General features: G+C 49.6%; 1 protein-coding gene and 1 long non-coding RNA gene across 2 annotated transcripts; both read right to left on the bottom strand.

The window, feature by feature from the left end:
• Positions 1-2,257: 2,257 nt before the first annotated feature.
• On the bottom strand, positions 2,258-4,591 carry OLIG1 (oligodendrocyte transcription factor 1). Its single transcript, XM_023201575.2, has one exon. The coding sequence runs from the start codon at positions 4,426-4,428 to the stop codon at positions 3,619-3,621; it is 810 nt and encodes a 269-aa protein (XP_023057343.1). The 5' UTR covers positions 4,429-4,591; the 3' UTR covers positions 2,258-3,618.
• Positions 4,592-8,752: 4,161 nt separating this feature from the next.
• LOC111525283 lies at positions 8,753-12,301 on the bottom strand. The gene is made up of 3 exons (XR_003309755.2): positions 12,276-12,301; positions 10,542-10,717; positions 8,753-10,388 (listed from the first exon to the last, which is right to left on the bottom strand). It is a non-coding gene; the product is annotated as an uncharacterized LOC111525283 (long non-coding RNA).
• Positions 12,302-14,521: the final 2,220 nt, after the last annotated feature.

The following is a 14,521-nucleotide window of genomic DNA, read 5'->3' on the forward strand; positions in this document are numbered from 1 at the left end:
CATTCAGGAAAGACCAAACACCTCAAAGCAGAGTGCAACATGGAGGCACTGTTGTTCATCATCTACACTTCAGTAAGTGGAAATATTTTCCATGATTGGAGAGGAGCCTCTTCCTCGAAGGAGCCACTTACCCTCTAAGCTGTATATTTCACAAGGTTACGGTTTTATGCCTAGTGTCATCAGTTTTCCTTAGAGGAGAACATCTGTAAACAGACCATCACTGCGGGCTAGGCAAATCCCATCGTGTATTTATTCTGCTCTCTGTTTACTGATTGCTCACCTGGACTCCAACAGATATAACAACATAATTTCTCAGGGCCTTGTGAATTTTCCCATTAGGTTCAGTTTATTCTAATTGCTGGGACCTCACTTTGGTGGTTGGCTGGATGCAGGAAACTTCTTTGGCAGTGAGCCGTTTTTTGGTTCCTTCTCATCTTGCTTCTGAGGTGTTAGAGTGCCTTTCTCCAAGAACCTTACTAAGACCTTCCCAGCTGTCCCAACCCCTTCAAAGACTAGCTTACACTTGTTCCTTCTGCACAAAGCCCACTCCAGCTAAAATCAAGTAAGGTGGGCAATTCAGCTAGCTCCTTTGCTGGTATGACATAGCACTGAAGATTTCTAAAAGCAGCTCCATGCTCTAGAACCCACATGTCTAAGCTTAAACTCTGTGCATGCAGAATACACTGCCTTGCCATACACAGATGCTGAGCAGTCTGACTTTGCATTGTGGACACTGTATATAATTACCTTTTACCTGTTTCATCCTACAGGACTCTTCAATGCTTGCTGGTACTATTTTTCAGGATGTAAACTCCTTATATAGAGCAAGTCTGCTAATCTTGCTTGGCACAATGGCCAAAAACACACTGCATGCAGGCAGATAAGTATTTTGATGGCACCCGAAACAGCCCCATGTATCCTTGCTAAGTTTATTTATAGCCTTTGACCTTTCTGAAAAGCATGATAAGCTGTGGTTTTCTTGATTAAATAAAAAAAAAAAATCACACACATACAGTGTCACCTTTCCTGTAAGGCATGGGCTGCTTGTTCCCATTTACAGGTAGCGATGGGCAGACCCATTTTCTGCCCTGTAGCTTTGTGCTTCTTTTAGAGATGATGTCTGGAAGGACAGTGGCATCTAGGTGCTGGTGTTGGACTGTGGGAGAAATTGTTTATTTCTAATCCCTTAGAAGTATTTTTGTTTCAAGGAGAACCTGAATTGCTTTTGATTTCATTGATTCTCACTTTTTTCCCCTGCCCCTTGCCAAGATATAAGGTAAGCAAGGACAGGCGTTGAATAAACAGAAGGCCAGAGTTCAAATCTACAGAACTTTTTATAAAAGCTGGTGACTTTGCTGGTGGCAATCTAGGAAGCATGAGAAATCCTCTTTTGGAATGAGTTGGTGCACAGAGCACCTTCTCCCATGCCGTCTCCTGACTTCTTAAGGAAATAGACACGGCATGGTAGCCAGGCAGTGCCATCTGTCCACCCACGTCCCACCTCTTCCTCCACCTCCAAAGTGAGTGCTCATTTTCTCTAAATGTATATATGCCTCAGGTAAACCAACATGGATAAAATTGAGTAAGTCTCTGGGTTTTCTTTAATTTTCATCAGGTAAAAGGGGACACTACTTCTCTACTACTCCCCTACATTAAACAGTGGTTGAGTTTCATTACTAACTATGCAGTGTTTCAATACTGCAATGTGAGCAGGTCAGCCTTCCAAGTTCTTCTTAACAGCACCAAACAGACAGAAGAGCTTTCTTGTCCTCTTAGGTGAAGACAATTCCAACTTGATTTAAATGATAGGGTAGGTGGGTGCAGCAGCGGGAAGCTCATACTTGTGTGGTGTTAAGCTTCTGTCCAAGATAATAGAAAAGGTGGCTATCCCAGAAAGATGTTGAGCTACAATTTTATGATAAAGGTATTGCTTAACCCATTTTCCAGGGGATGAAGTTGTAGTTAAAAGAGACCTATGCCTGAAGCTTGGCAAAGAATGAATTCCTGGAATTGCCTCTCTCCCTTCTCTATTCCATTCTCTATCCCACCCACCCACTTACCTACAATCCTCACATTTCCCACGGATGCCTGAACTTGAACTACCGTTGCCTGTTCATTGGATTATTTTACAAATCAGGAAGTCACGTTTTAAAACGTGGGACCCCGGTCATTTGCCTACCTACCTTCACCCCGAGGTTCTAAATCCACTAGGATACAAGGACTTTCTTATTACCAAACAAATCAGGCAAAAAATGTAAAAAAATCAGACTTTAAATGTTTTATTTTGTTGATTCTGTACAGCGTCAGGAAACAAGGTTAGAAGTAAAATAAAAGTGCCAATTAAATTCAGCTACTACCAACAACCAAAACCTTAAACGCAGAAAAAAAAGCAAACTGCGGAAAGGTCATAGCATAACCTTGGGTAAAGGAATTTGTTAACGTCTGTAACAAATCGAAACTGACTACGTATGTAGCTCTTCAACTGCAAGACGGCGAGAAGGAGGACTTGCGGGCCGCGCTGGTCAAGGGCCCGGCCCGCTAAGGAGCAGCGGAAAGCGCCTTCCCGCCGTCGCCACCGCAGCTGGGATCCGCCGAACAGCGGGCGGTTCAGGGCTCCCGGTCCTCCTGCGTGTCTTTTAATGAGAACGTTAATTAGCGATCTTGACAGGACGACGACTGTGAAACGCCTGGTTACCTATTTTAGTAAGTCGGGAACACTGCGTGCAAGGCGGTTGGCTTTCGTTTTTAAGCATGCTTAAATGTTGGTTACGCTACTTTTGGGGAAAGGGAGGCAAAAGGTGAATCTCGAGTTCGAAGTTGCCTTCTAAGAAACCCCCAGGATTTAAGAGCGAAAACTCTCTTTGACAAAACACTGGTTGCGCGAGTGTTAAATACAGTTCTCCAAACAGCTGGTCTACAAAAGCGGACCCAAGTTCCAACCCAGCGCATCCTGCGTTGTCCTCGCCCCTACCCACCGCACCCGGACGCCGACCACCTGTCCGCCGAGGGTCCGTCCGTCTGCCACGTCCCAGACCGTCCGCACCGCCTAACTGGTCTTTTTCTGCCTCTTGAGGTCCGGCAGCCTCCTTTGATAGGACCTGGCCGGCGGGAACAAGGGCGCCCGTGGCCTCTGGCCGAGGAGAAGGAAAAGAACCACCCCTCCGCCCCCGCCGCTGCTCGAGCGCAGCCCCTAGTACTGAGAGCCGGAGTGCTCCGCTCCGGGGAGGTCACGCTCGGGGATCGCCTCTCGCCGCACCCAGGGCGCGCCAACCACGGCATGGCGCCTTCAATTCTACATCGGCCCCGCGAAGCGCGCAACTCCACGGACAGGGAGAGAGATGTGCTGGGTGAGAGTGAGCACTTTCTGCCTAAAGACGCTGGAACCGACCCAGAACCCCAAACAGCCCCGAGGCGCCATCGAACAACCGCTCCGGTCACTTTAACTTCCCAGGGGTGGGGGCGGGGAAGGGGGTGCCCGACAGTCCCTTGCTCTGGACTGGAAGGTTCGAAATGCTCTCCTTGCTCGGCCTCGCTCTCCCTGACGCAGGGAGCAGGAGCGCGGAGAAGCTGAGCGGAGGGAGGCCGGGCCGAGGTCGCGCCCCAGGCCCAGGCTGGCCCTCACTTGGAGAACTGCGCCTGCACCGCGGCCAGGCCCAGGCTGGCCGGAACCAGGTGCGGGAACTTGCACACGGCGCAGGTGCAGAGGCCGGGGCCGCCTGTGCCGCCGCCGGGGAGCGAGAACTGGCCGCATGGCGGCTCGTCCAGCGCCAGAGACAGGTACTTGGCGGGGCGCAGCGCGTCGGGGGGTCCCACGGCGCCGGGCGCCAGCAACACGGAGCCGGGCGCGGCGGCGAGCAGGGGCAGCCCGGCCAGCAGCAGGCGCGGCGCGGCGGGCCCGGCGCCCTCGCCCAGCGCGCGGCGCAGCTCCTGCAGCGAGCTGCCCAGCAGTAGGATGTAGTTGCGGGCGAGCAGCAGCGTGGCGATCTTGGAGAGCTTGCGGCCGGGAGCGCCCTGGCAGTGCGCCGCTGAGTAGGGCAGGATGACCTCGCGCAGCGCGTCCATGGCCAGGTTCAGGTCCTGCATGCGCTTCCGCTCGCGGCTGTTGATCTTGCGCCGCAGCTGCTGCTGCTGCTCCTCCTTGGCGTCCGGCCGGGCGCTGCTGCCCGCGTGCGCGCCGGCCCCGGGCCCGGGGCCTGGAGGCTCGGCCGGCGCCTCCGGCTTCTCCCGCGCAGCCTTGGGGAGGAGGGGGGCCGTCGTGGAGGAGGAGGAAGTGGAGGAGGTGGTGGAGGAGGAGGAGGAGGAGGGCGGCTGCCTATAGCCCACCAGCTCGTAGAGGGAGGCCCCGAGCTGCACGTCTCCGGGCCGCTGTGGCCGCAGCATGGTCCCGGGGGCCGCGTTCACGCGCGCCTGGGAAACCGCATAGTACATCTGGGAGGCGGTGGGGGCGGCCAAGGACGCCCTTCAGGAACGCCCCGGGGTGGGCCCGTCGGCAGGCCGCCCCTCCCAGCGGACCTGCGCTTGGGGAGCCGATGGTGGGGCCCTGGTCCGCGCCCTACCCCTTTAAACCCGGCTTGGGAACCTGCGGGGCAGCGGGCGGCGGGGCGCAGCCAATGGAGGCGCGAGGCCGGGCGCAGCCGCGTGTTCATTGGCTGCTTGCGCCGGGGCCGCGCGGAGGTGCGGCTGGCACCGCTCTAGGAGGTTATTGTGAGCGCTTGCGCCAGCGGCGCGGGACAGGCCCACTGAGTGGAGTAAGGGCGCCTTTTCAGGCAAGCGGGGCTGTTGAAGGAGGACTGGTCGCACTGGTCAGGCTGCAACTCACGTGCCTTCCTCCAGCAACTGTCTACTCAAAAACAACCTCCCCCATACTTTTTTTTTTTTTAAACTGTGATCACCGATTCATAACTTAAAATTTACCATCTTGATTTTAGACTACTGTTTAGTAATGTTATATACGTTAGTGTACATATTAAATTGATTTAAATTAAATTCACATTGTTATACAACCAATCTCCAGAACTCTTTTCAACTTGCAACCCTGAAACTCCACCCATTAAACAACTCCCCACTTCCCCTCCCCCAGTCCTGGAATTCACCCTTCTTTTCTGTCTCTATGAATTTGTTTTACTCTAGGTCCCTCATATAAGTAGAATCGTACAGTACTTGTCTTTTAGCGACTGGCTTCTTTCACTTAGCATACTGTCTTCAAGGTTTATCCAAGTCATAGCATGCATCAGAAGTTTCTTCCTTTTCAAGGCTGAATAATATTCCAGTATATGGATATACCACATTTTGTTTATCCATTCATTCGTGGATGAACATTTGGGGAGCTTTTGGATGTTGTGAATTATGCTGCTATGAACATGAGTGTATCATGTTTTTTTTTTTTTTTTTCCCCCTTAAAATACATAATTTCCTGCCAGGTTCAGGTGGCTAAATTTCTGGACTAAATGACAAGTAGCATTAGGATGGTTCCTCCCTGCCACTCCCAACCTCCTTCCCCATCCCTCTGATCGAAAGGTCTTTAGGGACAAAGGAGGCTTTGGGTCGGGTTTCTCTCCTCCCCAAAAGGGATGGTCTATCAGCAACTTGACATTTGCTTAAGCAAAAGTCACTCGGAAATTGGCCTCTTATTAGAAACAAAACAAAACACCCACATAATCCTATCGGTTGAGGGTGGGAATGAATAATTTTATTTGCCAAATAAAAGAGCATTACTTGGTGTCTAGGGGCATTTTCTACCCCCAGCACCAGTGCGTGCTACCACAACTTGTCAATGTCCTGGGGAAGAGGGCATTTTGGCATCTAAACCTCTACCATTCAATATGCCTATTTAAATGTAAATGAATGGAAATAAAATGAAGTTAAAAATTGAGTTCTCCAGTTGCACTAGCATTACTTCAAGTGCGTAGTCCTCACAGGTGCTAGTGGCTGTCTACTGAACAGCACAGATGCAGAACATTTCCATCTTCACAGAAAATTCTACTGGCGAGCACTAATCTAGAGTATGACAGAAGGAAAATGAGCCTCCTCCACCCTGGGGCTCTTTGGTGTGGGAAGAGAGATGAGATTGAAGAGCTTGTCCATTCCCACCAGGGGAGCTCATCTCTGCTCTAGGAGCTGGTTCCTGTGCTTGCTGGTTTCAGAGCTGCTTTGTTCTGGTTTTCTTCCACCAATATTTGCCACATGGGTTCACTCTGATCTTTGCTTCTGACCCCCAGCTCTGCATGTAGCATCCTGCTTATGCCTGAGGTTTAGCTCCAACCTTGCTTTCTTCTGGAAGCCTTGGTAATTTCTCCTCTTCCTCCTTTCATGACTCTTGGCAAACCATTGATAGGATTTCTTCATAGCCTAGATTGTGTTATGTGGATACCATCTCTGCATTTGGCTATGATTTTTTTACAGTAGAGACCACCTGCTCATTTCTGCATCCTCCTGAAGCCTACCATAGTGCTTGGCACTTACTGTGTGTCCTGGAGGTCTCTAAGGATGGTCTGAAATCTCCATTAGCTCAGAGTCTCATCCCTTAAACGCACAAACTCCTGACAATGCTCTAACCCAAGCATTTTTCTAAAGATTTTATAGAGAGGCAAGGAACCTGGTAGGGCCTCCTGCCTCTCAGAGGGGCCTGGCCTGACATGGATATGGCGCTGGGGGCCCTACTTTGGGAGAGAGAGGGAAGCCTTGGCAGGAAGGAGCTGAGTGCTTAAGCAGAACCATACTAAGCAGGAAGGAGAGAGAGAGACCAAGGGAATAGTCTTGAATGTTTCAAGCAATTAAGTTTAACGCCTCACTGATCATTTCGCCTTCGGTTAAAGCAGCTTGCTTTCAAGTCATTTTTACAGACACTTTTACATTTGGTTCTCACGGGGCCCCTGTGAGTTGGGCATTTTTGATCCCTTGCTGTCCATGATATAACTGGGCTCCCAGAAGGCAATTGATTGCTCTGTGCCTTCAGACAGGACAGGCAGAGCTGCCCCACCAAGGACTGGCTTCCTGAATTCCCTCCACCAGAACCAGGCTTCCAAGAAGCCCAGGAGGCGGCCATGATGGGGCAGGTTGGGGACTGGGTGTAAGGATGGAGGGGCCAGCCTAGACCGCGCCAATATTGTTGAGTTGGTGGGTTCCAGCCATGTTCCCCAAGAGAGTGTCCCCAGAATCCTGCCACCATCAACCCTGCTCCAGCCTCTCTGGCAATGCCCACCCTCACTTTCAGGACCCTCTGTCCTGTAGCTGAGATGCCAGATTGGGGCCCTGGTGACCTCCTCCTCTGGCTTCCTCCCCTGCACACAGCCTAGGTGGGGCCCCTAGGATCTTACCCTGCCAGCAGGAAGAGGAAGTGAATGGGGAAGATAAAATCTAAAGCCTTGGCCAGAGTTGCCTAACTTGCACCCTCCCCATTTCCCACCCACAGGAAGGGGGCACCCAGGAATCAAAGAGATGGAAACACACATGCTGCTTTTCCCCCCGAGAAGCACCCCTCTTTCCTGTGGGTGTCCCTGAGTCTCACCTCATCTCCTCCTTGGAAAACTTATCTCTCCCCCAGCCAAGGATACTGTCAACTGGATATGCTGTGTATTTCAGTGTCTTGGTAGAGGGCCCCAGAAGAGGGTTCTGGGTGGCCATCCAGCTCCAGCCTGGGCACGGGATTTGGAGCTGGTTGAAGCTGGTGACTTGGATGGTCCCTTGTGCCGGGCTGAAGCAGCGGCATGCAAAGCGTGACAGCTGGCAAGGGCCAGCCAGTTACTGTGGCCGCTGGCACGGGCCCCAGGGGCTGTCTCAAGGGGAGGCAGCTGCTGTGGCCTCCCACATTGAGGACACGCTTGAGGAGAAACTTGTGTCCACCATAACAACCGCTCTTGTCTTTGCCTAAAGGGGGTTGTATGTGTGTGTTGGTGATTCCTTTCACTTTGCAGAGGTGTGTGCCTCAGATTTCCTTTTCCTTGTGTAGAAACCTAGTGTCTCCTGTCCATTCCCCTGTCCCTGCCACCTACTCTTGCTTTGGGTCAAGAAGCTTGGACCTTGGAAATGGCGGACTGGGGACTCCAAGCCTCTGTGATATGTGAGTGTGTTTCAGATGTAGCGCCATCCCTCTCCTCTGTAAGAACGGAGATGGGGTGTACTGCTGCGAAGCCCCGTCGTCCTGTGCGAAATTGTCCTCTTGCAGAAAGCCAGCAGAATGTAAACAGTTGGTTGCTAAAATATGCTGCTTAGCTGGCTAGAGCTTAGACCTCTAATGGAATAATGAAGTTCACTTTTTAAAGTGCTACTTACTTCTAAGAAGGTCAATATTCTCTGGAAAGTTTAAATTACCCAGTAGGTGTTGATATTCACACTGTCTCTAGAAGTGGCAGCCTTGTCCATTGTTTGCCCTACATCAGGTCCCCCCATCCCATCCAAGTATAACTCTTCCTGGAACACAAAAGTCAGGGAAGGAGCTGCAGAGAGAGTAGCCCTTACCTTTGTTCTAGATTTCTCCTTTCTGGGTAGAGGAGAGTAGTAATAGAGAGGAAATGGGGAAGAGTAGATGGATTATGCTTTGGTAGTTGTTCTTGGACAGGGAGGCCTCCTTAGGGAAGCTTGATCCCATCTCATCTCGGACCAGCTCGCCAGAGTCTCAGTCACACTTAGAAACAGTTCAGGTTAAATAAAGATTCCTGCTGGAAAAATGTGAAAGAAAATGAGTTTTGTTCACTTTGACAGAGAATACAAGTTAAACAAGTTGTTGTAAACTGACACAATGTTTATTGTTACTTACAATGTTGCGTAGTTGTTGTGTACAATGCAATATATTGTCACAGTTGTCTTATTTCCAATGTGGAAGGGCATAGGCAGTAATACAGTGTTCTTGGTTCTGATGACAACACTCAAGATTATCAAATGTCATGGGTTGTGTTTTGCAAATATTATAAGAAGGTTTATTTTATTTTTAGTAAATGGCATTTTAGGTTAATGAAGTTTACTACTTAAGGTTATTTCTGAGCCTAAATTTGTCCTGTGGGGTGTGTGTGTGTGTGTGTGTGTGTGTGTGTGTGTAAAAGTTAAGAAAAAATAGGAAAAGAAATTACCAACTGTGTATTTTGGGGGGTTCCTTTTAATTAAAAGTTTTGTCTGTTTGTTTGTTTGTTTTTCCTGAGACAGAATCTCACTGTGTCACCCAGGCTGGAGTGCAGTGGCACGATCTCAATCACTGCAACCTCCGCCTCCCAGGTTCAAACGGTTCTTGTGCCTCAGCCTTCCAAGTAGCTGGGATGACAGGTATGTGCCACCACGCCCAGCTAATTTTTTGTATTTTTAGTAGAGACAGGGTTTCACCATGTTGGCCAGGCTGGTCTGGAATTCCTGACCTGAAGTGATCCGCCCGCCTTGGCCTCCCAGATTGCTGGTATTACAGGCGTGAGCTACCACTCTCAGCCTAATTAAAAATCTTGATATAGCTTTTGGTGACATAGCTCAAACAGATGGGCACGGCCTCTCCCCACATGACACATACACACCCAGAGTGACCTAACAAATGTGGAAATCTACATTGATTCTGTGAGCACCAAACAATAAAATCCTATACATTGCTAATAAACATGCATTTTAACATCTCTGACTGTATGTGTGAAAAGAACTATTCTTTATAAGAAGTTTCACATAATTATCGTGAAATGCATTCCAAAAGAGAAGTGCATCATTTGTTTTATAGATGTTCAGAGAGAGTTTCTGCCACATCAAAACTTGAAAGCAGGTTGGTGGATGTGGGACAGAGAGATGGAATGTAACTGACAGAGGTTCGCAGAGGGAGTGTGATAAGAAAAACCGTGCATGAAGATATGGATATTAGCACATGCTACTTGGAGTCTGTAGAGTTGGTTTGGGGCAAAACAAAAATATCCTCTTAGCCTCCCTGAAGGTAGTAGCTGAAGCCAAATGTTTCTAAGGCTTACACTGATACAATAAAAAGAGACAATTTGCTTGGAAGGCTGTGGCTAATTTATAACACAATGTCCAATGTCATGGTTAGTTTTGTTGCAAAAATTTGGCAGTTTAACCCAGAGTCTCAGGCAGCCTGAAAAGATGCGAGCGGTTCTGGCCGCAGCGTCTCTGGCTTGCTGGATGTTCCGAATGGTTCAAACAAGCCCTTTCATGGAGACGCGGGGCCAAGTGCGCTCAAAGGAATGAGGGAAACAAAGGTGGCTCTGAAGTCATTTCCCCGCACTGGGTCCAGCCATCCGGTTTCACTCCTTCCCCATTGAAGCGGCAGAATGCAACAGGAAGAGCGGGGATGAAAGAGAACAAACAGGCCGATGTGTTTGGGGAGAGAATGGAGAGAGGCCGGGGCGCTGAGCTGCTAAACTTTTTCATTCTAGGTTTTCAGAAAGGAGTGAATGATGAATTATAGAAACCTGAAAGGTAATAAAATATGGGTCACTGAAGCGCTGAGGCCAAGTTCCTAAAACACCTGCAGAGGCAGAAGGTTCTGGAAGTCAGTGCAGCCCCACAGTCGCCCGGGCAGACACCCTGCCCGAGACACAGAAGGGGACTGTTCACAAGCTCACCTGTTGTTTTCCCCTTGGCTCCCGGTCCTTCCCCGTCTGTAAGAGCTGACGGCTGGATCTGACTCCAGATTAGACCACCAGGGGAAAGAGAAAGGCGGTGTGAAGACTTCCCAGGGTGCAGTGAAGGAGACCGGAGCTCCAAGGCCACCGCCTTTTTCTCTCGGAGGCGCTGTGACCTGGAAATATTAACTCAGTGGTGAGGACTATCCAAGTTAAACATGCAAATCTTCTTCCCTACAATATTCTAAGGCTTTTCTGCTCAAAGACATGGCCTATTTATGTCTTACAAAGAAGAGTCCTGATCCTCAGATTGTGGATAAGAACAGCTATACTCATCTGAACCTCAATTTCCTCATCTCTAGAATGGGAGTAATAATATTTATCTCCTAGGGTTGTTGCAAAGTTGAGAAGGAAATGTAAGAGACGGCCAGATGCAGTGGCTCACCCCTGTAATCCTAGCACTTTGGGAGACCAAGGTGGGTGGATCGCTTGAGGTCAGGGGTTCGAGATCAGCCTGGGCAACATGGCGAAAACCCATCTCTAGGAAAAATACAAAAATCAGCCAGGTGTAGTGGCATGCACCTGTTGACCCAGCTACTTGGGAGGCGGGGGTGGGAGGATTGCTGGAACCCAGGAGGCTGAGGATGCAGTAAGCCATGATCACACCACTACACTCCAGCCTGGGCAACAGAGCGAGACCCTGTCTGAGAGAAAGAGAGAGAGAGATAGAGAGAGAGAGGAAAAGAAAGAAATGTAAGTGAGATGTCCCACCCAGAGCCTGGCACATAGCAGTATCTCAGTAAAATGATTAACAGTAGCTAATGTTTATTGAGTACTTGCAATATGCGAGGCACTATAGCTAATACAACCTCTGAACCTGACTCCTTCCACATATTAGAGTGTGGGCTCCGTAGTAAGACCTTTGGGGCTCCAACTGAGCCCTGTCACTTACTTCATTTATGGTTTCCATTCAGACTAACACAGCATCCCAGCTCTGTTTGTGTAAGTGTGTGCCTTCTCTGCATCCCGCATATGCGGTTTCCAGACCTTCTGTCCCTGGGCTCGCTGAATACCCAGGATGTTCCACTCATATGACCCTGTTTCAGGGATGCTGTCCTGGACACACTAAGCCAAAATCCAGCAAAAACTTGCTAAAGAAATTGTAGCTGGGCACAGTGGCTCACACCTGTAATCCCAGCACTTTGGGGGACCAAGGCAGGCAGATCACCTGAGGTCAGGAGTTCAAGACCAGCCTGGCCAACATGGTGAAACCCCATCTCTACTAAAAATACAAAATTAGCTGGGCGTGGTGACGGGCACCTGTAATCCCAGCTACTCAGGAGGCTGAGGAAAGAGAATCGCTTTAGCCTGGGAGGTGGAGGTTTCAGTGAACCGAGAGCACACCATTGCACTCCAGCCTGGGCAACAGGAGTGAAACTCCTTCAAAAAAAAAAAAAGGAGAAAGAAAGAAAGGAAAAGAAATAGAAGGAAAGAAAGAGAAAGAAAGAAAGAAAGAGAGGGAGGGAGAGAGAAAGAAAGAAAGAAAGAAAGCAAGCAAGAAAGAGAAAAAAGGAAGGAAAGGAAGGAAAAGAAATTGTAGAGATGGGAGCTCAGTGTGCTCCTAGACACCCTTGGAGAGAGAAAGCTGTCATGCCAGCTTTGAGGCCAGGCTACCTGGGTTGGAATCCTGGCTGCCTTACTTATTAACCGTGTGACTTGGGAAAAGATGCTTACCTGTCAGTACCTCAGTTTCCTCTATCTGCAAAACAAGAATGAAAATCGAATTTATATCCTAGGAGGGTGGTGATTGAGTGAGGTGATCTCTGTAAGGCACTGAGAACGTGAGGACAGCGTTAGCTGTCATTATCATTTTACCAAGCCTTGTTATGAGTTGACTGTGTCCCCCAAATTCATGTTGAACTCTTAACCCCCAGTCCCTCAGAATGTGACCTTACTTGGAAATAGGGTCATTGCGGAGGTAGTTAGTTAAGATGAGGTCACTAGGGTAGGCTTCTAATGCAACATGACTGGCGTCCTTATAAAAGGGAGAAATTGAACACAGACACTCAGACAGTGAGAACTCCATGTGAAGATGAAGGCAGAGATTGGGGTGACACTGAGATTAGGGTGACCCTGCAAGACAAAGAAGCTCAAAGATCGCCAGCAAACTCTAGACGCTGAGGAGGGCCTGGAGCAGATCGTCTCTCACAGCCTTAGAGGAAACCACCCTGCCGACCCCTTGACCGTGGACTTCTGGCCTCCAGAACTGGGAGGCAGGACATTTCTGTGGTTTAAGCCACCCAGTCTGTGGCACTTTGTTGATGTCCGCCCTGGCAAATAGATACAGCCTCTGAGCCTCACTCCTCCTATGTGTTAGAGCACAGGTCTGCAGTGAGTCCCCCAGGGCTCAAACTTAGCCCTGCCACTTCCAAGTTTATGAACTCGGGCGAGTGACTCAACTTCCGTGTGCCTGAGTGAATTCACCTGTAAATGAAGCTCATAATGACACCCAACTCACAAGAGATTTTTAAAGCAAGGATCCGATGTGTATGTGGTTCACCATCACGTTCACTGTTCTGTGTAGCTTATTTTGGTGATTTCTGGGGACCTGGAGTCTGAAGGCAGAACTCTGCTCTAGGTTAGATTACCTGGGGGTCTTGTTCAAGTGCAGATTCTCATTCAGTGGGTTTGAGTGGGGGTTGAGATTCTGTTTTTCTTTTCTTTTTTCTCTTTTAGAGATGGGGTCTTGCTGTGTTGCCCAGGTGGGAGTGCTGTGACTATTCATAGATGTGTTCATAGCTCACTGCAGCCTCAAACTCCTAGGCCCAAGTGATCATCCTGCCTCAGCCTCCTGAATAGCTGGGACAAGGGGTGAACAACAAGACACCTGGGGTATTTTTAATAAGCTCGCAGATGAAGCTGATGCCGGTCAGAGGACCACACTTCAAGTAGTGAATAGTGAGGGCCAAGACGACCTAAGCAGGTCCCATCAGGGATCATGAGACTGAATTTGAATTTTACAAGAAACCTTCTTTCCATATCCATGTCACTTAGGCACATGAATATTTGATGGAGAGCCCAGCCATGCTTAAGGAAACAGCGAAGTCGGCTTTGGAGAAAACGATGAGGAAACGAGCAGGGGCGGATGTCCTGCCTTTTGGGAGGGCTGCTCATTGGTGATGGGGACAGATTCAGAAGAGCCTGAGACCTCGGATCGGTCCTGCCCCTGGGAGAGGGGGTGGATGGATGACATGTGGTGGGTGTGTGATCACCTGGAATGGGGCAGGGTGAAGAAGCCATGTGCCTGGAACATGGGCCAAGCCGATTCTTCTGTCTGACCTTGGCTCCAACTCTTCCTTCTGCCTGAAGCCTCCCTCCAGGTCTTCTCAATGTTGAGGTCTTAGTGAAAATGTGAGCCCCCACAGAGACCTTCTCAGACCACCCAACCCAATGGCCACCCTCCCAGTCACTCTGTGGCCACTCCTCTCTGCTTTATTTCCCTCTTGGCACTCAGCAGCAGCTAAAGCCACCTCAGCACCTACCTGCCTACTTGTTTGTATGTGACTGTTCCTCCCACTCTAGAGGCTTCCATGAAAGCCCTGTTCTCAGCTGGATCCCCAGTGCTTGGACAGAGTTGGTCCCCGAGTAGCTGCTTAATAAGGACTTGGATGAATGAGTGAAGAGGAGGAATCTAGATTGACTGATCAAAGACCTCTGACCCATTCAGGGGACTTCGGTCAGTCATCTGCTGTGGTGCAGAGCCCTGTTCCAGGCCCTTAGAGAAAGTGTGGGCTCCCTGCCTTCTAGTCATTTGTAATCTGTTTGGGGATATGAAGGATGCCTAGGTGAACATCTGCCTAGCAATATCCGGTTACCAAGAAAGGCCAAACAGTGGTATGTCAGCAGACAACCCCAGCTCCCCATTTACTTCTCTCTCCAGCATCCACTACCCATGTTAAGTTTTGCTCTTTCCACCCTTT

The sequence above is a fragment of the Piliocolobus tephrosceles genome, chromosome 19 (assembly GCF_002776525.5).
Source record: "Piliocolobus tephrosceles isolate RC106 chromosome 19, ASM277652v3, whole genome shotgun sequence".
Classification (NCBI taxonomy): Eukaryota; Metazoa; Chordata; class Mammalia; order Primates; family Cercopithecidae; genus Piliocolobus; species Piliocolobus tephrosceles.